Source organism: Abramis brama, assembly GCF_963993115.1.
Source record: "Abramis brama genome assembly, chromosome: 11".
Classification (NCBI taxonomy): Eukaryota; Metazoa; Chordata; class Actinopteri; order Cypriniformes; family Leuciscidae; genus Abramis; species Abramis brama.
In genome coordinates this window covers 19,369,926-19,397,598 of record NC_139973.1, presented here as the reverse complement: position 1 = coordinate 19,397,598, position 27,673 = coordinate 19,369,926, and the positions used below count along the sequence as shown (strand labels likewise).

At 37.7% G+C, this 27,673-nt stretch overlaps 1 protein-coding gene across 1 annotated transcript in view; it reads left to right on the top strand.

Moving 5' to 3' along the window:
* Nucleotides 1–27,673, top strand: part of LOC311091992 (uncharacterized protein) — a 125,390-nt gene that overhangs the window by 19,150 nt on the left and 78,567 nt on the right. Inside the window, exons 2-3 of the mRNA XM_084128207.1 lie at nucleotides 5,635–5,756; nucleotides 13,833–13,880. Coding sequence (XP_083984333.1) covers nucleotides 5,635–5,756; nucleotides 13,833–13,880 — 170 coding nt within the window. The remainder of the gene's footprint in view (nucleotides 1–5,634; nucleotides 5,757–13,832; nucleotides 13,881–27,673) is intronic.

Below are 27,673 nucleotides of genomic sequence, written 5' to 3'. Positions count from 1 at the left end.
TCATGTCATTGTCATGTTATATTGTGTCATGTTTATCAAATTGAAACTGCTTAAAAAACGTAGACTCCACTTCATTGATAGTAGCTTATGTTGAACTTTATTCTTGTTCAAACAGACGCTGGATGAAGCAGTACATAAAGTATGGAATGAAAATGTCTCTGAAACATCTGTGCATTATTTGGCAAATATTGCATTTATTTCACTGCAGCTGTGGTAAAGTATGCAAACACCACGTGAGCGGTCACCACGGGAACCAGAAAGTGTCCGACTTCACGTCTCTGTCTGCAGCTCCTCCCCGCCTGCACGCGGCTACTCTCGCCGATCGGTTGCATCCTGCCGCAGCCGATGTCGAACACACCTATACTCACACACTCACATGGCCCTGTCCCAAATGGCGCACTTCATGCGGACTTTCGGTCTCGTGGACTTGAATTGCGCGTGCTCGCTGAGTCTACGAGTCCGTAGGCCGTCCCATTCAGCATTTTACCGCTCTGAAGTGTGCTCAGCAGCGCCCCCTTTGTACCCTTGAAGCGGTCTTCCGCGAAGCCCGCATAGAAGCAGGCTCCACGCACTTTAACTACCCAGGAATCCTTGCGAAAGGCCAATTAGACAACGGATGGGAGGAGATTTCACTCATGGATAATTGTTGACATGGCTGAGAAGAAAATATTACGGTTTTTATGACCTAAATGTACATTTTACCAGTTGTTACCTACAGTTTATACAAACATTATGGTCATCATAAGTTGATGTGGTTGATGTCTCAAACATAATAATAGCACGTTTAATAATACGATCGCATTATGATTCATTAAATAAATAGAACCGAATGTCAGGGCTTTACTGAGTCATATATAAACATAGTATGAATATTGAAACCTGTAAATTGAAAAAATTTGGTTTAAATTATGTTTTAAAATTGTAATCTTAGTTCAAATGGAACATTATGTAGCCTATTATTATGTACAACTGTATACATCATTTAAATAAGCATGATATATCTATTGTCTAATGCCCAGGTGATATGCACAATATCAAAATATAGAACTGTAAAATTAGGATGTGTAGTTGACATGCAGATAAGACGTCGGAGTGCAAAAATGTGATTTCTCCTGTCCAACAACAATCAGGCCGTTATTTCCGGCGTGCCGATCGAGTCTGTCCCAAAAATACCTCTCAATGCGCCCTCGTGGACTCGCACCAAGGGCCCTATAGGTCTGCACTACATGACGTCACCAAAGTGTGGACTCTGAGGAAGTCCACAAGTCCGGAGTGTGCCATTTGGGACAGGGCCACAGTCTGACTTGCCCACCACGAAACAAATGGGATAAGAGACATTTAGGACAGTGTGTGGCTGCGTTCGATTACATCACCAATCCCCTGTTCGAATGGCAGTAAAGTTTGCATAAATACACGTACAAGGTGAGTGAGTGAGTTAGTTAGCATCTATTCTTATTCTTCAACACTTACGCAAGCGATAAGCAAAAAAAAAAAAAGTTTAAAAGTTTATGTAGCCTAGTTGTTTATCAGAAATGTAGAAGTTAGCCTTTGTATTCTAAACAACAGTAGCCTACTCCATTCTCACATCTGTTTTGTTTATGAGCTGTATTGAAGCCAAACGGTCGGCATGTAAGGTTAAACAGTCACGCTGCTAAGGCCATGTCCACAATACCTTTTCGTTTGAAAACGTATATTTTTCTCTTCGTTTTGGCCTTCCGTCCACACTGAGACGGCGTTTTTATTAATGAAAACGAACTCCAAAGTGGATACATTTGAAAACGCCGTTTTCACGTTGTAGTGTGGACTGTGAAACCGCGGTGGTATTTAAAAAGGATGACGTAAATTTAGTCATGTGACGCATATTGTAGCCTACCAATAGATATTCATGTTTATACCAGTATTGTGCCTGTTATGTGCTATTCACTTTCACACTGTTGCTAAAAATATTCTACATTGCACACTCTTCATATCACAGTCTTGCAAAGATGACAGCATTTACTCACATTTGCTGTCCTGCGGCAATACATGAGAGCAGTTTCATGGTGACTGCGTGCGACCTGGACCGCATCAGTGAATGGTGAGATATTTTACTAAATAAAATGATCCTGTCAGAAGAATTGCGCGATAACTTCATTATTTATTTTTCCATCTGAATCATATCAGTGATCTTTTGTGGGGTTTTACGCATGCGCAGTAAGGTGAATTTAGCGTTTTCAGGCGTTTTTCAAAAGTTTCTCATCCAGACTGAAACGTCCGAAAACGCTAGTGTGGACGGAGAGCGTTTATAAACGAAAACGCCGTTTTCAAATGTGTCCGGATTTCCGGATGCTCTGTACGTTATGTCAAGACATGCAGGCTAAACAATAGGCTATGCAAGTAAACAGCACTGTAAATGTTTTTATTCTCTGAATACTTTGTAGGCCGTAAGATGTTACGTTGGTTAATTAGGCCAAGCCTATGTGCAGAGCCGGACAGTAACGGAGTACATTTACTTGAGTACAGTACTTAAGTACAATTTTGAGGGATCTGTACTTTACTCGAGTATCATTTTTGGGGAGTACTCATGACTTTACTCAAGTACATTTGAGAGGCAAATATTGTACTCTTTACTCCACTACATTTCTATCCATAACTGTGAGTACCCGTTACTTCTTCTAAAAAAAAAATAAAAAAAAAAGGAAAAAAGAAAAATCTCGGAAACCCTCTCAAATGTGATTGGATTGTGCAGGCGCCACTGATTGGGACAGCCTATCAGCAATCACCTTCAGCTTTCCGCCAAAGTCAACTCCATGGTCAGATTTAGATAAGAGACGAAACCATGGACGAAACAATGGATGAAGACGCAGCAGGTCCATCCCGGGAGCGATATTTTTTTCCCCAGGATGGTAGGGGAAGACTCATGAATATTCATTAGGGAAGTCATCCCTGATTGGTCTTAACCCCAGTGACGGGTAGGTTTAGGGGCGGGGTTAGGGGTAGGTCATCAGACCAATCAGGGATGACTTCCCTAATGAATATTCATGAGTCTTCCCCTACCATCCTGGGGAAAAAAATATCGCATCCCGGGAATGTGCCAAGCCGTGGCCCCACATCGCCAGACTATTTCAATTTTCTGAACAAGTTAATGATAGTTTTTGCTTCAAGTGTTTGCTGTGTTTACCAATGTAAGCACTGTGGCAGTAGTAATGCAATATTTAGAAAATGTACTCTTGTACTCTTGATACTCAAGTACTTTTAAAAACAAGTACTTCAGTACTTTTACTTAAGTAGACATCTGACTGTAGTACTTTTACTTGTACTTGAGTAAAATTTAGCAAGGGGTATCTGTACTTTTACTCAAGTAATGTAGCTGTGTACTCTGTCCGCCTCTGCCTATGTGTCATTCCTGAACGAATCGTTCGTGTAACGAATTCTATTTTAAGCTGTAAGTTGTCTCAGAGTGATTCGTTTATTTTGTCTTTAAATGTGCAATATTCGTTCGTTGGCTGCTAGTCTACACAGCATTTCAAATAACTTGTTTTTGCTTCAAGGGATTTTTGAGTGTAGGCTACACGTAGTAGAGTGACACACAGGGTGTATGTTGGGATTGTCCACTGAGTCACAGATAGCTTTGACTTCTCAACTTAACAAACTTCCTCTTTAATTTCCAGTGTCTTCACCCAAGATTAAAGTCTCATAGAAAGCCTCATAGATTCAGCTTCAAATGGTGGATGATTACAACCATATGTTCTCCTGTCCTGTACAAGCCCTGTAAAGATAAGGCTATTACTGATATGCTGATAAAAGAGACAGGATGACTTTCCCCTTCATGAATGACTCTGAATGCCATGGGATGTTTTGTTTCCCTATTTAAATCCTATTTGACAGATGACTGGGGAATGCATTTAAACAAATGAAATAATGTTGTTTTTATAACAAAACATTTGCTTTCTGTACAACTACCCTTGCATTATACTCGATAGCATGGCTGGATCTTATAGGCATATCTTCTAATTGCATTTTTCTTGGACGTTAACATCCAGCTTCTTGCAGAACTTTGATGTATATGCCGGCAAATACTGGGCAGCCAAGCAGTCTGGGGACTGGATGAAGAACCGTCTGCTAGTGTGACAAAAAGCAGACATCCAGACCCACACTCCTCCACGGCAGATACTGGAGGAACTTTTCTCTTCACCCACATACACCCTGTAGACAAAGCAAATAAGAAAAATGGAGGACAACATTATGAGATGCATATATATTTAGTAACATTAAGCATAATGATATCTGGAGTTAGCCTTCAGATAATGGCTCATGGGCAGTCTGGAATAGATTATTTCTTTAGGAGTACCGAGGGTTATTATTCCTATGGTTCGTAATTAATGAATTAATAAATAATTTGCACAACAAATTAAGCTGAGATAATTATTGTCCCTGCAAGCACTCAGGTGTTAATGGTTGATTAAGTCTTCATTACGGGTTAACTATTGCTTGACGTGATTGCTTGTTTTCTCCCTGTTTTGTTCGCTGTTTATGGAAGTTGTGAGTAATTTTCTGTTCAGATTGTACCTGCGGCAGCACTTTGAGAGTATGAGCGCATTAATGACTTGACAAAAACTAATTCTGTCAATCACTGTTAGTGTGACAAAATGTCAAAGTGACAAGTAAATAAGCAGTTAGCATTAGGTGAGGCATTAAAGACAAACACCTTGATTTCTCTCTTGTCATCATCAAATAATTATCTTGTGCATGCCTAATGTTATGCAAATTTGTTATTACGCCCACAGAAATTCAGTAATGGGCATACACTCGATCTATAAATTGTTTTGCAGCATGCCATTAAGCACTAGACGTTCTCAAGTCACATTTTTCAAGTGTCAAGGTGCACTCTGGATTTATTTATTTTTTATGTTGTGCTGGCCAATATGATGCATGTCATGCACTTATATTGACACCTGGCGGTGTGGATGAAGCATTTTTGGAACAACATGAGGATAAATGATGACAGTTTTAATTTTAGGGTGGACTAGGCCTATCCCTTTAACATAATGTTTTGTGGTGAAGTAAAACACAGCAGGGAACATGCAATTCAAGCAGGTAGACATAAAAGCTCTAATGTAAAAATACGTAAAAGTGGACGAAAATCATATGGACATATGATTTGTTTGTTATATATCAAGTCCTCAAGTATATATCCTGAAGTAAAAAAGAAAAGAAAAAGTATTTTATTATCAATGTCAAAAGACTCACCATTTCAGTTTAGTTGAGTTTAAATTAAAAGTATTTATTTCTGAAAGACTTTGCACAGTTAAAGGCTGTCTTAATACAAACAATGGCCAACAAAACAAAAACATAAGTATGAGTTGTTCATTTACTTCTGCATTTCTAAATAAGTTTAATAAAATTATTAAATTAAAATAAGTAGATCTACCGCTTTGACTGTGCAACCAATAATACTTCATCTAATCTATATATATATATATATATATATATATATATGTAATTGGAGAAAAAACACTGAGTGCATGTGCATTATGAATCACTCAAGTGCTATGTAAACATATATTTGTCTTATCTAAATCTTTGGTGACTCTTCCTGCTAGAGCAACTCTGCTCTTATACTGAGGGTTAAAACTCTTATTCTTCTTTTGACAGATGAGTCTGAGTGCTTCATTTGCAGAGATGTGGGCCTGGTGGGTGAGGATCCACTGAGAACCTTCTGTGATTGTAAGAACCTCGTGGCTCACCACAGCTGCTTGCTCACCTGGATCAAAAAGGTACAATCAGCATTTTAGTCATCTGTACACTACAAAACTCTGGCTGGTAGCCCTTTCAAGTTGTCATTCTGGTACTGAAGCCCAATTTATACTTCTGCGTCGAACTCACGCCGTAGCTACGTCGTAGGCTGTGTGTAGCATGCGTACCCTGACGTGCACCTCTCCAAAAATGTAACAACGTGATTGGTCTACTAGAACCCCTACCTCGGGTTTCACATGTTCCCTCTGCATGTGTAATTGCGCGTGAACGCGGACAACGACAAGAAGTATAAATGAAAACCAGCGCGTAGCCTGCAGCGTAGAGGATACGGCGTATAGTCCGACGCAGAAGTAAATCAGCCTTGATCTGAACAAAAAGCCTCAGACTGCAGCTAACATAAAGCATGTACCTGCCTAGATGTGTTTAAATCAATAAACATCAGTCCTTTTGTAGATTCTTAACCACCCAGGCTGTTCTCCATTCCCAAGGCTATGCAAAAAACATTGTTTTGTTGTATCCTAACAATTTTTCTTGTTAATTAAGACTTGAGATGGCCAGGTTGGAGGAGTGTTCTGTCTTTTGTTGGGGTGTAGCTGGATGTCTTTTGTCTTGTAGCCCGAACCGTGCATGTGCCCTCCTCTGGCTCTGCGCTACATTAAGTCCTGGAGGTGGAGGTGGTAGGGGGCCTTCCTAACCCCAGCCTCCCAGGGCAGGCACAGTTTGAGTGGGCAAAGTGATAAATACACACGGCTCGTCGTACATCATCACTGCACTCCATATATCAATAGCCCACTGGAATGATTAATAACAGCCGATACTTCCTGTAGTTAGTTCTTTTTTAATTAAACCATGGTTTGTGCAAGCACAAATGGATTCTAGAGCAGAGGAAAGGAAATATTTTTTAAAGATTACGTTATCAACAATTAAAGGGATAGTCCACCCAAAAATGAAATTCTGCCATTTACTCACCCTCATGTCATTCCAATTACGTATCACTGTCTTTGGATCACAGAAGAAGATATTTTGAAGAAGAGCTGTTTCTGACCATACTATGAATGTCAGATTGGTCCAGAATAACATTGTACCCTATTGACTGTTCGCAAAAACCCGCCCTCTTTAGTTACTGTTACTACGTCCAACAAGCCATGGCACTCTCACGCCACACATCATGTTCTCACACAGTTAAAAATACATTGCGGAGCAGAGAGAACACTGACAACGCGCCAACAGACAGGACAGAGCAGGTTAGTTTTGATATGAAACAAAGTTTCAGCTTTCAAATTTTGGCATTTCTTTAAGACATTTAAACAATAAATACCATTTTGTGGCTCTTTAATGTGTCGTGAGAGATTGCTGTAGCATCTCAGTTAAAGCTGCTTGTGAACCGATCATCTCTTCCTTCTAGTTAAGTTATGGATATCAAATAAACATTAATGAACATCAGAAGGAATGCTGTTTCAACCGCAGAGAGTCATCAATACACACCGTTCTACTACGACTCTCCTGACTGCTTTGTTGGACAAAATGGCGGATTAGATCGGCTGTCTATCAAACTCCGGGCGAAGGGTGAATTGACTTTATTTTAATAAATACAATTTGGTTTTATTATATCAATTAGTACTGTCAATCGATTAAAAAAAACTAATTAATCCCACATTTTTCTGCTATTGATCACACCTAACATTTAAGTTTTAATATATTTTTACATTGAATCTCCAAAATAATGTAGAAACAACATAAAGACGGTATATTTTAAATATTTGTTTAATGCCATCTTTTTACTAAGCACTGTGAATGAAGGCCAGTATCATTGATGCCAGTAACCAGTACTGGCATCAATGATACTGGCCTTCATTCTTACTGATGTCTCAGGTAGGTCTAACATGTTAATATACAGACATGTAATTTAATTGAGTCACTGCATACATTATAAATTGAATATAGATTATTCCTTATTAAAGCTACAAAAGTTATTCAGTCAAGAACTGCGAGTGATTTTCTCTTTGTCTATTGTTCTTTGATTAACGATGACACAGACAGCATCAGGTTTATTAGGCTGCTGTCACTTTAAGACCTGACGCACATGACGTGGATCTGACACGCATCTTATTTTCTCACAACTCTTTACATTCATTTAACACTTTTTAACACATTTAAGATTGTGCTTACGAGGATACTCAACAGAACGAAAATTTTGACATAATTTTGTGTTTTTGACCATTCAAGCGTGAAAGGGAACAGTACACGCCCAGTACATATTTTAGTTATTTTGTTTGCGTCTTATGGCGCTTGAATGGTTAAATAGCACACTTGAATGAATGATAGCGTGATCAAATTCTGTTGCACAGCCAAAGGATGACACAAAATAACTGCTATTTTCAGCAGAAAAAGATTTTTTTCAGTGAATAATGACATTTTCAAAATTAAAATAAAAATGTATATTTCAATTTCGTTCTATTACTCTGCCAATGAATACAACTTCGAAAGATCTGAGACATAGCGCAACATCCCCTAGTGAACATCCACTTTCATTCTATGAAAAAGAAGAGCGAGAATGTCCCGCTTAACGTCTCCTAACACAGGGGTGTCCAAAGTCGGTCCTGGAGTGCCATTGTCCTGCAGAGTTTAGTTCCAACTTGCCTCAACACACCTGCCTGGAAGTTTCTAGTGTGCCTAGTGAGACCTTGATTAGCTGGTTTAGGTTTGTTTAATTGGGCCTAAAGCTAACCTTTGCGGGACAGTGGCCGTCCAGGAACAGGATTGGACACTCCTCTCCTAACTTCACAAAAAGAAAATCATAGGTTTGGAACAACATGAGGGTGAGTAAATTGTCATAATATAAGTGTCTCTAATAATTTCCAGTCACCTCTTAATGATTTCTGAGGCAAGAGCCAAAACTTACAAAAAAGAATGACCAACTGATCGAACTGTATTCCAAAGCAATGGTCGTAATTATCCGGACCTCCCAGCATGAAAGCGCACCGGCAAAGCAACTCAACAGCAAAACTCATTTTGACTTTGCCTGTCTCTGTTTTGCGCTGTTTAGACTATAACTACGATCTGCCAGCAGTGTGATCACTTGCCCCAACATTTAATGACAGTTAATGCTGTTTTTGTCTTCTCATGCATGATGCACTGAAAGTCCCACTAAACCCTGTTTATTCAGCAGCCTTTCCATAAACACGGGATCTCTGAGTCCACCACAGACCCCACCACACTTTTCCAAAACAGCACACTGTACCAAGACGCCCACAGACATATGCACATACACATGAAAACACATACACGCATACAAACACACAGAAGCCAAGCTTATTGTTTTCCAGAACGAAATTGAAACCAGCAGATTTCCCCTGCCGTCATGCCTAAAGTATTCCAAAATAGAGAGTCCAAATCCACAGTGAGATTATAGTGATCAAAAGACGCATTTTTCAAATGTGACAAAGACTGCTGAAGGATTTGTCTTTATTTTACAGTTCACTTATTCCACTTTGGCAGTCTGATCGTGTCTTGTTTTAGTTCTTTATTTTCCTATACATCTAAAAGAGCATGTAAGTTTGAATAAGTTTAATAAGAATAAATAGATGTCCATGAATGAGAGAAATTGCATTTTATGTGCAGATTTGATGTCTTTTATTGAAATAATCATTTTGTTATGCAGAGTACCACAAATATAGATCCGTCGCCAGAAGCCAGTTTGTTTGTACGTATTCATGCATATTTATATGCATTGCAATATTTACAATATGCAGTGCGTATATATTGCATGTATCTTCTGTAACGAATAATTAGCAGTTCCCTTGCAGCACTTTTAAAAAACATTTGAAATATAATAGTGCACATATTTTCTTGTCTATAAAACTGTTAATATTCATTATATTAAAATGTAATTTATTTGTAAACATTAACTTATTTATAATCATTAACGTTCGGCATAATGAATTTCACTTGAAAAAAAAAAACATTATAATTTTAATTTGGTTTTCCTTTAGCTTATGACAGCATGCACTCAAGCTCAATGAACTCTACAAATTTATGCAGAAGCTGATAATCATGTTATATAGCATGATTTGAGAATGATACAAAAAGTCATCTTCTGCTTTGATGAAAGCAAGAACATGTGACTGTCTGAACAAATGAGTTTATTTGGTAAATTCCACAAATTTGCCTAATTGAATAATAGTGACCTATAAATGGTTTAAATCATATTTTAAATCTCAGATGTGGTCTCAGACTTTTGGACTCCACTGTATAGACAATGCTTTTGCTTTGATATAATTGGTAGATGGATGTACTGTGTTTGATGATACATTCTGCATTCTATTTTGATGATATTTTTACTCTTTTAAAAAGAGCAATTATCCTGCTGCACAAGCCTTTTTTTTCTGACCAAGATTGGTGGGACAGTAGACCCTGTTCTTAAAACACACACACACACACACACACACACACACAAATGACTCACACTGCTTTTAAATGGAAGGAGAGGAGAGAAGGAAAGGAAAGGGGAGACGTGGCGAGACAGTGTGCCTCTGACAGTGGAGCTGAAATCAGCGATCGACCTGTCACTTCTTGTCTGATTGCCATCTCCCTGAAAGAAGGTCAGGCATATACGCCTAAAGTGCCTCTTAACCACATTTTATGAAGCCAGAAAATGTAATCCAATAACCATTTGACTCGTGATTGCTTTACGCTTGGCGACTGGGAACGATACTACTCTTAAAAGCAGCTTAGGTAAAAAAGAGAAAGAAAAGAGAACAAAGGCAAATTCCAGGTCCTTATCTAATTTCAGGAAGAGCAGTTACAGTGCAACTGTGCAGTGGCCAAGAACCAGCCGAAGAAACAAAATGCTCATAATTCATTTTCTCTTCCTGGCTAATATATACTTCAAATACGGTCTGGCTCATAACAATGTAGTTGGGCTTATTGTCCGTGACAAGGCAGAGAAGAAGCTTTTCAGGCCAGCAATCTTTAACACTGCCCTCTTCCTCTGTTCAAGCTCAGAGAGACAAATAACATGGCACAAAAACTAATTAGCGAGCGGGAACTAGTTAAGAGAATGGCCTGAGAGTGGAAGCAGGGAGCCCGAGGCTTGATTTAAATATACGGCCAGAGTCAGTGACTGAGTGTGCCTGGGAGATCCTGCCCCCTCAAGGCACACCACTTGCTGACCTTTGACCCTCATTAGGCAGAGGGCATTCCTGGTAGGATGAGGCCCTCAGTGGTGTACAAGGGCGTACGAGGAATCGGAACGACCACATAAGACCCGCCCCGCACCAGAACCACTACCCGTCATTACTCAGAGTGCTCACCCCACGAGAAAGAGAGAGAAAGAAAGTTGCTATTGAGATACCACAGATCAAGGACAATGTCATCTATTACTGCTCCGCACAGAGCTCATGTCAAAAGCACCGCAATTACTTGCTTCATATACCCACATAAATATGTTTTCCAAGTTTTTTTTTATGAAAGTCTGCCATCTGGTTTCAGTCTATTGCAGTTAATGGAAATGTTCTTGCATGAAAAAAATAATACGCTTTCCAAATATGTAATCTAATCCATATGAAATAACCCTCAGAGTTGTGGAGTAAATGACAAGAGAAAGTAGATATGATTATGGTGTGCAGAGAGTCTTTAAAATGCTAACAACTAGCTGCATTTATACCGTTCGCATGCAGTGCAGGTTGAAATATGGCTTTAAGAAAAAAAGTATATTCTGGCAAAAGCTGTTATAATTGGATGCAACATTAACCCTGTAAAGCCTGACATGAGATTATAGTCAGAAAAAATATTTGTTTAAACCTTTAAACAAAATATTTAAAAAAATGCATATGTGTTTTTTGTTGAGGATCATAAATTATTTCATCAGGATTTTATGGCTCATATATTGTTTAGGGAGAATAGATCTTGTACTGAAGAAGAAAAAAACAAAGAGAGAAAAAAAATATGGAACGTGGTGAAGATGTTATTTTATATGGCTAAAAAGTAAGACGAAATTCTGATAGATTGTAATGTATATCAATGTGATATTTAACAGTATAGCAGACTACTTACATAAAATTCATATAAATATCAGTTGGCACTCTATATGTCTAAGATAATATTAAAATGCTTAGTTTTATGATCAGCGCTCTGTAGTTTAAAAACATTCGGTATAATGCAATATAATGATGATAGAGAGATGCACAAATAAACATTCCTCAAAAGCCTAATGTATCATATTTCATACTGTACACACATTTTAAAACATGATGTATGGATAATCAAGTAAGCCTAACTTGCTTCAGTCCAGCAAGTGTTTTATCTTGAAATATCAACAATATAAAAGTTATTCTTAAGTTTACTTTATTAAAATCAATAAAAATTTCACAGCAAAAATACACCACGACCTGAAGGTGGACACTTTTAGAATGATATTAAAAGGTATTTTACTTGCTAGAAAGGTATTTATCAGACAACAGAAGCTATGGTAGATTGTGTAGAACAGTTTTTTCAGCAAAGTTTTGATCACGTTGATAATTGAGAGGTCTTATCAAAAAAAGATACATTAGGTAATGTTCAAGCAATGTCAGAATAGAATATTTCAATATGAAAATGAAGTATTAAATACACTGTTATTTTTCTAAAAGCATTAAATACATTATTTTGAGATAAATGCAGAAAGATTTATGAGGCATTATTAGAAAGTGTGTTACATGAATGGATGTTGCAGATTTTTTGTCTGATTTATTGTCTAATTCAAAAAGGTTGATGTGTAACAACGCTATTTAAGGACTTGCCTGTTTCTTGGTGTGTGCGTGTGACATATGAGTGCAGTTAAGTGGGTTCTGTGTGTGTGAAAGTAATTTTAAGTGGTTGAGTTTAGATACCATTTCTCTCTCGCTCTCCCTCCCTCTCTCATGGCTTGATAATTCCCATCATTGCAAACAGACATGCATTTCCATTCATTAGCCAAACACTCTTAGCAATCAGGCCATAGCGCCAGGGGCACCAGGCCTCTTGTAAAATCACATCGCTTAATAGCACTGTTCTATAATTATATGCCATTAACATCTATCAAAATGAGCTCCCACATGTCATGCATATAAGCTCTGGATTTAGCAACTGTGTTCCCCCACTCTCTACGTCTTTCCATTATGGAGACCAGCATCCATTGGGATAAAATAGGCTAATTGCTAATGTGTAATATTTGTACAATGGGCTCCTTAATTATTTAGATAATTAATTCTAGTTGTATCCCATTTTATCAACCAAGCAACCTCTTAATTATCATATATGGAATAGCTGAGCTATATCAGATGCATGATACATAACATGTTGATTATGAAAAGTGGCCGTTCACCGTAGAGAAAATCTGTTGTTCCATTAGTGCTCATCTTTTTTAAATAAACATCTTAAACGGTCAGTAAAGGATTACTAAATCTATTTTACTCACTGGAAAATAAAATAAGAAATATTCGGTAATCTAAAAAAGAAGCTGGGATGTATTAAAATAAATAAATAAATAAATCAGAAAAATGAAAGGGATAGACCTCCCAAAAATTTACATTCTGTCATCATTTAACGTAAAAATATATATTTTTAGTCCATGCAATGGAAGTCAATGATAACCAAAACTTCTTCAAAATATCTTCTTCTGTGTTCTGCATTAAAAAGAAAGTCATACGGGTTTGGAATGATGGAATGAGTAAATGAGTAAATGATGACAGAATTTTCATTTTTGGGTGAACTATCCCTTTAAGTAAATCCCTTTATTTAGAAATCATTTTTAATATGACTGAATCGAGCTAATTTCATCAGCTTAGATACACATAAGTTTAAAGCATGTGTTTAGGTAGAAATGAACTTTATAGAGTGGCATACTATTTGGTTTTGCTCATTTAGATTAGATTCAGCTTTGTTGTCATTGTGTTACAGTGCAAAACCAATGAAATACACTTGGCATCCAGTTCCAGTGCAAATCGTAAATAAATTATGGTAAACTACAATTTGTCAATCAGCGTTGATGAAAACATCTGTTTAATGTTTAAATTTAAATGAGTACTGCAATGTAATAGTGCACTAATTTTAATTTAATAAATTACATTTTTGTGTAGGGTCTGGGACGAGAGGAGAGACTGAGGTGTAGCATTTGCAATGCTGAGGTAAGTGTATGTCTGTTTTTTGTTTTAGTATTATTTATACACTATTATAATATTTTGAATTAACTTTTATATTTATAATATTATTTATGTTGTATTGTTATGTGCTTTTGCCATTTTTTTTATATGTATTTCTATTTAGCTTTAATTTATATTTATTTCTGTTTTAGTTTTAGTAATTTTAGTATTTCAACTTATTTTATTTCACATAGTTGGCAACATTTCTGATTTTCATTTAACTTTTAAGTTTTCCGTCTAATGTTTATGTTCCAGCTTTATTTCAATGAAAGAAAACCAAAACAATTTTAATAGTTTTAGTAGTAGCTTTAGTTATGAATACTGTGTGCAATCAGTTTCTCTTCCATATCTAACTTTGTAAGTTTAAAATGAAGGAAACATAATTTTTGCAGTTCACCCTTGGTTACAGTGGTCTTTTTCATGTTCCATCACTCACTGTTAATGCAAGCCTAAAATGCAGATTTGTTTGCTATTTGTTTACCTAGTATGGCGATATTGATAGTGGAAGGACAGCAGATCTACTGTTCCTTCTCAGTGCCGGGTTTCATACCTTATTTCTGAAAAGTAGTTCTGACGGAGAACAAACTCTACACTATAAACTCCTAAACCTCTAGTGTATGTCTATGATTGTGTAAGTGTGTGTGCGTGTGTAATAGGTTGATGCCCTCTTGCAGCAGATAGTATTTAACTCATTAGAAGAACATCAGCTCCTGGAACAGATAGAAGCCCAAAGGATCCAGAACACAAATACTACTAATGAGCAATCATCTCTCTCTCTCTCTCTCTCTCTCTCTCTCTCTCTCTCTCTCTCTCTCTCTCTCTCTCTCTCACACTCTCTCTCTCTCTCTCTCTCTCTCTCTCCCCATGTCATTGGTCTGGTCGATGGATATAAAAGCCTGTTTTTATTACATTAATAATATGCCAAGACACCCACTGTGGGAAAAATAAACGGTCATAATATTTGGCATGGGAGACGGACAACATAATATCCAAATCCATATTCAGTCTGCGGGCTCAAATTTAGCACGCTTTCTCCCCGATGTGTTCCCAATGCTAATTCCGCGTGGCCATCTTGCCCGGCGCGGCAGGAGCTCATTTGTGTGAAATGGTAGATGTTGATGTGGCATCACACAGAGGGTCAGTTCTCCGCTTAGACGTGCGGTTCAACCGCCCTACTGCGTTTAGGTGTTTGCTGTGTATTCATACAAACGCTACATCTCAACTTTACATATCGCCGTGCGGAGAATAAACAGTCTGATTTGTCTTTTCTTGTGTGGAACAGTCTTCTTTTTTTTTTCATTTTCACTCCAATCTCTTGGATTTTTCATTCTTTAAAATATCTTGATATCAAATCCTTACATTAAGTGCTTTTTAGGCTGTTTTTTCCACGTCTAAGCAACCCACTCTCAAGGCTAACTGGCAACACCAATCCTTTCCCCCTTTCAGGCCTGTTTCACTTCATATTCCTCCATCTCTAATCTCTTTTCTGTCTTTTTGACTTTTATTGAGCAATGAGGAAACCACATTTATGATTTATGAAAATGATGTTTTTAAATGATTGTGATTTAAATGTAATTAACCCTTTCATTCTGCCAGGGCATAGTAATGGTGTCAATTAAACAAATATTACTTTTCTTATATTATAAAAAGTTATATGTTTAGAGAACATGTTTTAGGAAGAGAGACAGGGATAATTTATAGAAAAATAGTCATAATTGTGAGACAAAAAAAAAAGAAACTAGTAAATTTCTGTTAACAACATATTTGATTCATTTCATATTGGATAATGAAGGCAGGTAAAGTTGTATCAAGAATCAGTGGTATTTTTTTTGAGTCAATAGCATTTAAAAAGTCACTGTGTATGTCTGACTGAACTGTAGTATAACATATATTAAAATTGATTATTCCCATATTCCCTGGCAGGATATATCAGCTGCCATGGTTTAGTATTGAGGGCATCATCTGATTATCAGGATTTTACTGTTAAACCTCTTTATTCGGTTTGTGATTCTGCAGCATTAAAGGATGAGTGCGTTAAAAGGTTACTTTTTGGTGCTTTTTATTTCGGACCCAATAGGACAACATGATCCATCCAAATATTTTATCCTATTTCCCAGAACTGATGTAAATGTAGATTCCTGGCTAGTACATGCAGCTTGAGAGATCATATAGACTCAAGGTCTCTCCCTGGCCTTTTCTTATTTTTGTCTAGTTGTGCGCCTTGCAGCACCAAGTGGCCTCTGCAAACCTCCATAATGGCTTCCAGACTCTCCCACCTGACCATGGTAATGCAACCCAATACCGTTTAAATGGGAGTCATTTTCAGCTTTTGTTACCACAGTGAGCCTCGGGGCAACAGAGGGAAGCTGAGGACGCTGAGCAAAACAATTTAGAGGGAAGTGTAGCAGCGCTTCTGTCTCTCTTGAGTGAACACAGCTCCAGCCCGCCAATCCATGCTAGCCCATTTAAAATCCTGTTAAACTGCAACTTATCCCTACGATTCCTCACCTTCCATGCAACAACACTCCTTACCAACATGCTCTTAAGAATATGTCATATGTATTCGTGTACACAGTTGCTGTTGTTTTATGGTGTGTGAAAACTGAACATACTCATGCAAAACGTTCTATAGCGGAGACTTTCCTTTGAATTCATTTTTTTTTGCACCTCACGGAAACCTTTCTGCATTTTTAGATTTTCACTAAAGGAATGGTTCAGCCCAAAATAAAAATTCTGTCGTCATTTATTCTCCCTCATGTTATCCCAAACTCATTCGATCAATCAATGGGACCCAAAACTTTCAAGCTCCAAAAATGATATAAAAATTGCATTAAATTAATCCATAGGATTATGATAAATGGATAAAACATTTATAATTTAATCACTTTAAAATCAAATCAAAACATTCATAAATGCACGCATACAAACACTTCATCAGATATTCCATAAAACATAAAATGTCAAAGTTCACTTGTTCTTGCATGTCATATGACCAAACGTCATGATGTTTTAGTTTTGTGTTATTTGATGTAGTCTGTGTATGTGTGCATTGATAAATATTTGATTTGGTCATATGGATTCATTTCATGCTACCTTTGTCCATTTTGTAGCTTCAAATTTTTGGGTACCATTGACTCTCATAATGTGGACAAAAAGTTACTTTTCCAGTTACACTGGAAAAAAAAGAAAGTGACATGAGTTCATAACAACATGATAATAGGTTTAAAGTTGAGATATACCGATAATCTTGGCCGATTTCGATTATGTTTTTTTTTTTTTTTTTAGTAAGTGTGACCTGCCGATACTGATTTTTGCAGATTCAGATTTTCTTTCAAAGAACTATAATTGACAGCATATACAAAAATTGTATTAAAATAATTTCTACTTTCACTAGTAGAAAGACAGTAATACAATTGTGTCAAATTAAATACAGATTAATGTTAAAAATTTGTTACAAAAGTTATTCAGTCATTCAGGAACTCAGGTGATTTTCTTGGTCTTTTGTTCTTTTATTAACATGACTGCTGTCACTTTAAGGGTTTATGCATGGATCCAATAGAGTGTGACATCACTTTGTAGGCCAAAAGGCATAAACAAGTTAGCATTTTAGCACTTCCGGCATCATCCCAAAGTCAATGGGTTTTTTTTAATGGGTTTTTGGTTAAATGGCTGTGATGAACACAATCTCAACATGATGACACTTTCACATTTTATTATACAACATAAAGTACATCAGTATTACCCTTTTTTGAAGCTGGTACATGTCTAGAAAAAGTGGCTAAATGGGACTACAGAGGCAGTCAGGGAGATTAAACGCATAACAGGTAAGCTCAGTCCGCTTTTACAACCTTTTTATGCTTATACTCGCACTCTTATAAACTATTCTAACTCAAACTTTCTGGTAAAATGTTTTTTAGATAAAAACTGAAAGAGTTGTCGGAAGCTTAGAGATGGTGACGATGAATTCGTGGGACCGTGGTGTAGTCCGTTTATAGCCTACCTTTTAGCTTTTTATTTCTGGCGACTGCATTTAGGCTTCAAAATGTATACAATTTGTGTTTATCTGTGAAAATTATCTTGATGGGCAAAACTTGTAAGTATCATAAACTTTTGTTGATCACATACTTTTTTTATTTTGCGATAATCCAAAAGCCTATGGAAAAAATCCTATTGGGTTTTTGTTGAGGGAACCAGTGTAATGCTAACTGCCGGTTGGCCTACAACATAAGTCATACCAGGCTGCACCACTCTATATACTGTACAGATACACAACATGCATTATCTTTCTAAACTAATAGGTTCCAAAACTGACTGTTAAACTGAATACTCGCCAAGATGGACATTTTGACATCATTTTGTGTGAATTTTACCTTTTAAGTGCAGTAAGCCACTCATTTTGATTACTTTGTTACTCAAACTGCTTGAGACTGAGAGGCGGCTTGTGCGCTCCACTTATATCAGTGGTGCGCACGCTTTTGGTGTGAGCACGAAACCTGCAGGAGTTAGTAAAATTATGCATAATAAAAGCACTATTTAACTGGAGCGAATGAGACGAGTGAGTGAGATAAGGCGGTTGTGGGTCACTCAAGAGAGGGAGACTGATGTTATCGCCTGTGTCCCGCTGGCAACAAAACGGACCGGATCGGAATCTGAATCGGAAAGACTTGAGTCTGACCGGCTTGTCACCGTCCGGGGCGATCATGTGGATAATTCTGGTCCCTGGCCGGTCAATTAGTGCATCTGTAGTTTAAAGATATGTTTATTAATACTTTTTTTAACACTGTCACACCAGAGGAGAACTGGCCCCCCAACTGAGCCTGGTTTCTCCCAAGGTTTTTTTCTCCATTCTGTCACCTGATGGAGTTTGGGTTCCTTGCCACTGTCGCCTCTGGCTTGCTTAGTTGGGGACACTTAATATTCAACAATATTATAATTATTGTTGCAGTATAATTTTTTTTTGCAGAACTGCTTTATAGATTAACTAATTTAACAATCGATCTTCGGAACTGAATCAACACTAAACTGACTTCAGCTGAACAGTGAAATTTAACTCTGTTTGCATCATTGAATCATTATTTTTCAGTTTATAAAACTGCTTTGAAACAATCTGTATTATTTAAAGCACTATAAAAATAAAGGTGACTTGACTTTTTTTCCACATTGAAACAGGTTGGACTCTATATGATATTTCATTGTTGTACTATACTTTTGGGGACATCAGGTTGCTACAATGCAGGAAAAAACCTGACCCACATACTAAAACACAAAAAATACACTCAAAAATACATCCCTCATTTTGTGTCCATTGGGGTAATGTCATCAAATATTAATAACGCCAGTCAGTGTGTTAAAAATCATGGTGGGCTGACATACAGTAGCTCTGTGACAGACATTGTCTGTGCAGAGGAGACAGCTTCCTTCTCACTCACTGATGGAGTTTCAGCGGCGCCCGCTCTCAGATCACTTAATGCATCAGTCTAATAACCTTTTAATGTCTGTATTATGGCGGTCATTTAATATTTGCTCTCGGAAAGATGCGCATGTAGATCAGCAATGACTGTAATGATGATAATGATAATCATATGCTCATAAGCCGCTATCCTAAAGCATTGCATTACTGTGCTCACCGGTGGTTAAAATGAAGAGCTTTTAGCCATTATGGCTATAGAAAAAATAACCGCTTGCAATTCTGCTAATGTAATTTCTTCATTGCATGCATGTGCAATTTAATTTCACTGCATTTTGTTGACACTGCTTTTTTCTTACATTTTTCCCCCCTTGTCTTTTTCCATCTTAGCAAGTGGGTCTAAAATGTGGGCCATTTGCATGAGTTATGCTAATTTGTTAGGGCAACGAATGCATTAATTTCATTAGCAAATGGCCTCAAAGCAATAATTACCAGAGTAGGTGTGTCACAAGCAATCATGTTAAAATTTGCCAGTTAATTATTAAGATTTTGTTCGGAGAGACCTAGATTTGACATGAGTAGCCGAAGGAGAGACAGGGAGAGGGAGAGAAAGAAGGAGGAAAGAAAGTTAATGTTCTCCAGCAGCTAAGGTAAGGTGTGTGTTGTTGTGTTGAAGGGAGGAGGGAGTTGGCAGGAGGAAGAATGGTGGGTTTGGGTTGGTTTGCATGTTGACAGCTTACATTCTGGACTAATTACCGCAAATAGCACTGGGCTAGCTGGTACTCAGTGAATCCAGAGGGGTGTAATTATAAGAGAAAGGAGGGCAGGGGCTACTGAAGCGGTCTCTGCTCCCATTGATTGGAGTCCACTCGAGGAGGAGGGGAAACGCTTCTCCTTAGCTGTCATAGACTTGCACTTTGACCAGACTGGGGAAAACATTTTGATTCTTGGGTTTTTAGACAGACAGCAGTGGTTGGTTTTTAGGTCTTCTGTAAGTTTATCTGCATGTATTTACAGCAAGAAGAAAAGGGGAAAAGTAGAATTAGTTTTGCAGTACAAATTTGTAAAAAGTCTTCAAATTGTATGCATTCATTTTAAATAATAATACATTTAATTGTTATTTCAAACATTTAAAACTTAACAGGTAATCGTAGATTATAAAGTACAAATTGGAAATAGAGGACAAACTTTGAGATATAAAGTCACAATTGTGAGAAATAAAGTTGCAAGATAAAACCTTGAGAAATAGTCAATATTATATATATATATATATATATATATATATATATATATATATATATATATATATATATATATATATATATATATATATTTGTTTTTTTTTTATTATTTATTTATTTATTTATATATATATATATATAAGTTTTCTTCCATACATTTATGCTTAAAAATTTGAAAATGATTTATAATTTGCTCAAGATATATTCTCTAAAGACAAGCCTTAATTTCACAAGCAACCATTTTTTTATTTTATTTTTAATGACGTTTAGGTTTAATTGATTGATTGATTACTGATTTAAATACTGATTAAGAAAGCTTTTTCTAGTGTTATTGTATTATTTTATATATCAAATGATAATGAAGTCACTTGTCAAGTGTCAGCTGTTTGATTATCGCTTTAGCAACTTTATAATATTCACTGTCAGCTTGATACTCACGCTTTTGATGTTCCTCAGGACTGTGTCTTAATCATCTTGGCAGCTGTTTTTGAATAGGTTGAATACCTACGAGGTTGGCACCTAAACTCATCCTCTTCAACTCAAGGCATAAATCTCCAGGTCTTCCTCTAAAACTTTCTTTAGGGTTAATTCCTCTAGTTCTTATCCACTGACACCCTTAAAAACTTTTCCCTCCCTCTGTCTCTCAAGTGTCTCCTTAAAAGTGAGCACGCTTTTCTCTCGTCTCCACCACTTTGGGGGGAAAAAATGCTAATCATTACTTCAATTCAGATGAAAAGCTGCTTATCCTGTGATGTGGATGAGACCAGTAGCTGCTTGCCTCGTCATTTAGCTAAAAGCAGTGTGTGATGTTTGTACAATGGTTCTGTCCAATCCATCCATCCACTTCTCTTCCAATATGATGACTGATGAGAGGATATGTCATGCGCTGAACTTCAGACATTCTTAGCAAGAGGACTTCTTGCTATACTGTCTGTTTTTGTTTTATTAGCTGTGTTCTAATATTTAGTGAACTCAGTCTAGTGAAATGAGCACACTCAAATACACTACAGTTCAAAAGTTTTTATGCTGTTCTTTATGCAAAAGTCTCATACTATCCCAGGCACAATTTATTGGTTAAAATAATAATAATAATAATAATAATAAAAACATAATTTTTTTTAAATATTATTACAATTTAAATTTTTTTTATTTGAATATATTTTATGTCATTTATTCCTGTAATGACAAAGATAAACATTTTCAGTAGCCATTACTCCAGTCTTCATTGTCACGTGATCATTCAGAAATCAATCTAATGCTGATTTGTTCACGTAACAATTCTTATTATTGTCAATGTTGAAGACCGTTGTGCTGCTTAAATTTTTATTCATGATTTATACAATTATAAATGTCTTTACTATAATTGTTGATGTAGTTAATGCATCCTTGCTGAAGACTAGTATTAATTTTTCAATAAATACATCTTTAGATATTAAAAAATAGTTAATATTTGTTTGTTGAACTATTTTTATCTATACTTTTTGGCAATGAATGAAATTTATATTTGTTGCAGTGCATTATGGGATTGTCTTCTCTTTAAGCATACATGTGATGCTGCCATTGAATTTAGCAGCAAAAGAGGTAGTATAATTGAGATGCTTACCTTTGAAAACATAAAGAGTAGCTATAAAACTGAGCAATTGTGTTTGAATCCTACATGCTTGTGAAATCAAAAGAGAACTAAAGTGCAAGAAGAAAGCAAAAGAATGTAATTTCTTTCCATTTAAGTGCATTGCACTGGCTAATTAAGCAGTCTGATGCAATTTGTATTGCTAATACCTGACTGGAGAAGGTCATGAGGTTGCTGGTGGAATTTGAGCCTAACGAAGCTGCTGGACTGAATGAATAAGTTGGGATAGTTGATTTACTTTGCATCAGCACTGCAGCCAACCATTGTTCCTGACTGCAGTGTGCTTGGGATTTGCTAGTTTAACTCCTCTTATTTAACCTCTGTGCCCCTCTTCCTCCATCTCTCCACTCCTCCCCACCTCAGGCTGAACTCATTTGGGTTCCTGCATGGGAAGGTCCTGGGGCGGATTCAATCAGCCGCAGCCTTAATTGGCTCTCAGGCATTCAAATTGAAACCGATGGAGAACTAATAACAATTGCCCTACTGGTTTGTAGCTGTAGAAACCGAGAGAAAATTAGTTGTGGTGCCAGAGCGGTGCACTTTTTAATTGCAGGCAGGATTTTGGTGGGTTTGGTTGAGAGAACCATTACACACACACACACAAACACACACACGCACATGCACACACCCCAAGGGCTCTTCTTTGTTTCCGCGACCTCAGAGTGATTTTGTAACATGACTGTGACTGGAATTTCTAGTGGCCATATGAGTGTGTGTGTGTGTGTGTGTTTGTGTGCGTTTTTGTGCGTGCTGCCCTCCGGTCCATTCCACCATGTCATCACCTTCCACCTCTCAGTCATGTAGACAAATGAAAACACACACTCACAAAAACACACAGGTGTTCAGTGGGGCCTTCTCTCAGTTTTAACAGACAGTTCAGGCATGTCCCGCACTCTGAGCTGCTGCTAATGTTTACTGAAAAGCAGTTCATCGCGGCCATTATTGCCCTGCGTGTTTTGACAACTGCAGATGAAAGAGTGGTGTAGGCATGATGGTGAGAGGAAGACGAGGCCTTCACAAGCAAAGCACTTTTACTAAATGCTGTTGGTGACCTCTTGATCTGTCTAGAAAGCTGTACTAGCAGATGGTAAGACTCACAGGATGTTTCTCAAGTCAACATTTGAGTTTGTACAAATAGTAGTGAAATAGTAATTCAAAATATAACATTTACTTCTCAAATGACACAAAATGATATCTTGTATATCATGTAATGTCATATGTATATGTATATATACACTGTATGAAGTAACAAAGCTGATTTAAGCAGTGCTTTTACATTTTAAAAGGGTTATCTGTGCATTTGGCCAAAAAAAAACGCAATAATGTTGTCTAATTTGATCCTGTCTGTCTCACACAAACAGTGTGCACAAGTTCAAGTTTCATTCCTCTCTTCTTAATTCTCTCTCAGCAGGAGTATGTGCCCTTTATAGCTGTAACCATACCTGACAGATCAGAGGCAGGGACCTGAAGTGTGTGTGTCTGTGTTTGTGTTTGTGTGTGTATGAGTGTATTTTCATACAAGTTGTGTGAATGTATGTGCAGCCAGTGTCTGTCACTACATTATACAGACTGCCTTTATAGAAGTATCCATCTAACTAACATTATGTTCTGACATCATTATTACAATAAGAAATTCAGTTGATGGTCTGTGTGCTTTTTGTGTTTTGGTACTTGTCCTTCTCTGTGTGTTTTGAACAAACCGATGTCTTCTAAAAATTCAAAATGGCACAAACCACAAAATTAGTTCAGTCATAAAAACAGAGGTTCATGGTCACAGCTGTGTGGGGCTCTGCAAATAAACGCTTTGCTTGTTGAAATGTAGACCATGTAATTGGTAGGCATTCACATGTGCTAAGAGAGGACATTGACTAAACCATGCCTAGAAGCCACGGCTTTGGTGTTTGGGTGGAGATCGGTAGTCCATGGGCCCATTACTGTTGCTTTTTGTCAAGCCCATCTGTGTTTTTGGGAATCATGCTGAAAAAGGTTTTGATCAACTTTGAACTGTTTTAAAATGTGATTTATTCATGTGATGGCAAAGTTACATTTTCAGCAACCATTAGTCCTCAGTATCACATGATCATTCAAAAATCATTCTAATATGCTGATTTGGTGCTCAAATAAATAAATAAATAAAATAATACAAAATATTTATTATTTTACTATTAGTACAGCATTTATTTTAAATAGATTTTTTGTAACTTTAGAATTTTGTTTTACTGTCACTTTTTCTTCAATTTAATTCATCCTTGCTGAATGAAACTATTATTATTATTATAACAAAAATAAAATAAAAAGATCTTAGTCTACTCTGGATAAAAACATCTGCCAAACACATAATATCAGACATTATTAGACAGCAATTTACAATCAGTTGTGTTTCTTGGAAGTTGAGCTACAGGAAATTTGTGTTTTGTAACATTCCTTTCTTCTTGTTGCTCACCAAATGTTTCTCAACTTCATCTTACCCCCTCTCACATGGTTCCAGGCTTTGTGGTGAAGTGAAGATTACATTTTGCTACTGTGGTAACATGCCCCTTAATTAAAGGCAGAACTGATGCATATGCATTGATATTGCATATTACACTGGCAGATAAGGAGTTTATTTGATAAACTACAAATAAAGCATCCATTCACATCGAAACAGCCTAGGCTACATGATAAACGGCACTAAAAGTCTTATGAATTATTCTGAATTCGCAGCGATCAGGTTTTAAAGTGGCAGTAAATCCAGTCTAAATAGGTTCATTCATTATTCTCTTTGGTGTGGCTGGGATACTTAAAGAGTGTTATGTCTGGATTGTCCCACGCTCTGCTGTGTTCTAGCGGACGGTGTTCTGGCTTGACCTGATATACGGTGCAACTCAAATTACGGAGACGGAAATGTCGTCGTCATCTTGTTAGTATTCTGATGTAAGCCTGGGGCACGGGTGTCAGATGCTCTCAAAATTTACAGCTCAATTTGGAAACCACAGATACAGCTGAGCATGGCTTTGGGGTGACTTATAATGAAAATACCAATCCACATTAGCTCCACTTGCCACAAGCAAAATGTTAATATCAGAGCAGAAAAAAAGTGAGAGAGGGAGATAGAGAGAGATTGAACAAAGAGACATCAGAAAGAAATGAAAGTTTGGTGTCCATGAATGTCTTCCAATGTTACTGGCAACTTTGAAGCTGGCTGAAGGTCTTTCCTGGTTGTTGGACAGAAATTTGAAACATTCATTGCTTTCTGAATTGTTGGTGGATTAGCAAGGTCTGGCAACAGGCTTTTGCATTTGTGTCAAATCAATATTGTGTTTACATTTTGTATTTTATGAATGCACAGGGTATGTGATCTATTTCATTAAGTTCACATTTCAGGGAAAAGAGGCACACTTTTGGGAGGCCAATTTTAACTTTAGGATCCCTCCATTTGGTTCATCCTTACTCTGCCTTCTGGCACCAACTAAATTAAAGACTTTTTGTTCCATCCTGATTTTCCACTGGGCCTTTAATGTCATACTTATTTCAGAAGGATATTGCCAGTGATTCTTACAAATAATAAAGGGAAATGAATGTATTACTGTCTGAGCACAATGAAAACATATTTATCCTCAATCTCCATGTGAATTGCCCTAGCTCAAATAGTCTTCGATTGAATACCGCAAACATATTTGCATAAGCTTTGAATTTAGAGTCCTCCTCAGGCTCCGAGAATTGTGTCAAATCCTCTCTCTCTATTGTCATCATTTGATCGTGGTGAAGTGGTACTGCTGATGTGATTATCTTAACTAAGACCAACAAATGAACAGAAATTGGGAACAGGCACACCTTTTTTCTCTTATTATACTCTATTGTCTTGCATGACTTATCAGTGATTTTAGGGGCTCACAGTACTTCAGTAACAGAAATAAAACTTATTCTTTATTTTATAACATACAAATATATATATATATATATATATATATATATATATATATATATATATATATATATATATATATATATACACTGTAAAAAGTGAATGTGCTGTTGTTAACTTAACAAGCTTTTTCTGTCTGACCTGACATTTAAAAATTGGTTTCAGGTGAATTTAGTCATATTAAATACTATATTTGACTTGAATGACACACATTCATTTAGATGTTATCAAACGAAATGCATTATTTAGGTTATGTGAAAAAACAGTTAACAGTGTATGGAAGACCGGTGGTATTTGCCACATTTTTTGCTCTAGTGACTGTTTTTTTCAGGGTTTTTTCGTTAAGTTGTGCTGTAAAGAATACTATTTTGTTTCAAATTAGCAAATTAGCATATACCACAATGGCTGTTAATGAACACTATTTATTCACATTACACATTTAAGGTAAGTGTCATAACCAAGGAGGGGCGGGCAGAACAGTCCATGGGGGAGTGGATGGAGGGAAGCAGGTGCTAGGGCGGAGACGATGGATCGAGGAGACAGCTGAAGACCCCGAGCATGGTCAGGATGAAGGCCCACTGTGGAACCGATAGTAGGAGGAGCCAGGGTGGAGATGATGGATAGAGGAGACAGCTGAAGACCCCGAGCATGGCCAGGATGAAGGCCCACTGTGGAACCGATAGTAGGAGGAGTCAGGGTGGAGATGATGGATAGAGGAGACAGCTGAAGACCCCAAGCATGGCCAGGATGAAGGCCCACTGTGGAACCGATAGTAGGAGGAGTCAGGGTGGAGATGATGGATAGAGGAGACAGCTGAAGACCCCGAGCACAGCCAGGAAGAAGGCCCACGGTGAAACCGATAGTGGGTGGAGCCAGGGTGGAGTCATTTGTCCGACCACCAGTAGTGGATCCAGGAGAGTCGGAGACCCAGGCGGAGCCGAGAAGACCGGGCGACACCGTAGGTCCTGCTGGCCAAGGCGGAGCCGTGGTGACGAGCGGCTGAGATTATTAACCTGGGTGTCGGAGGACTGAGGCGAAGGACCAAGGCTAAGCCGGAGGAAAAGAGGAGTTCAAAGAGGGTGGGTGACCACCTCCAGGCCTGGATGTCCGTGACGCAGCCAGAGTGATGATTGACCAAGGTGGAGCCCAGAGTAGCTGTAAGGACGTTGGACCCAGGTAGAGCCAAGGCAGGGAGGATATAAGGCGGAGCTGAGCCAATGTGGAGTGACAAGCTCGGCAGTCTGAGGTTGAGACGGGATCCACGTGCCTAGGCGGAACTGGAGATTGGAAGGCCTGAAGCAGATCTGTGCGTGTAAATAATAGAGGAGAAGACAAGGGACTGAATGGAGCCAGCAAAGGTGGGGCTGAGGAATCTGGGGTTTAGTTAGAGGAGGCGGAAGAGGGAAGCTGGGTGGGACCATCACAGATGAAGGAGATTTGGAGCTGGGCGGGACCAGCAGAGATGCAGGAGACTTAGAGCTGGGCAGGACCAGGTGAGAGACTTTGGGGAATGTCCTCAAAAAACTTTATAGGCCAGACTCAGCGCACCCTCAGCTGTGGGAGTATGGGCAGGTCTCCAATCCATTCTTTCAAACT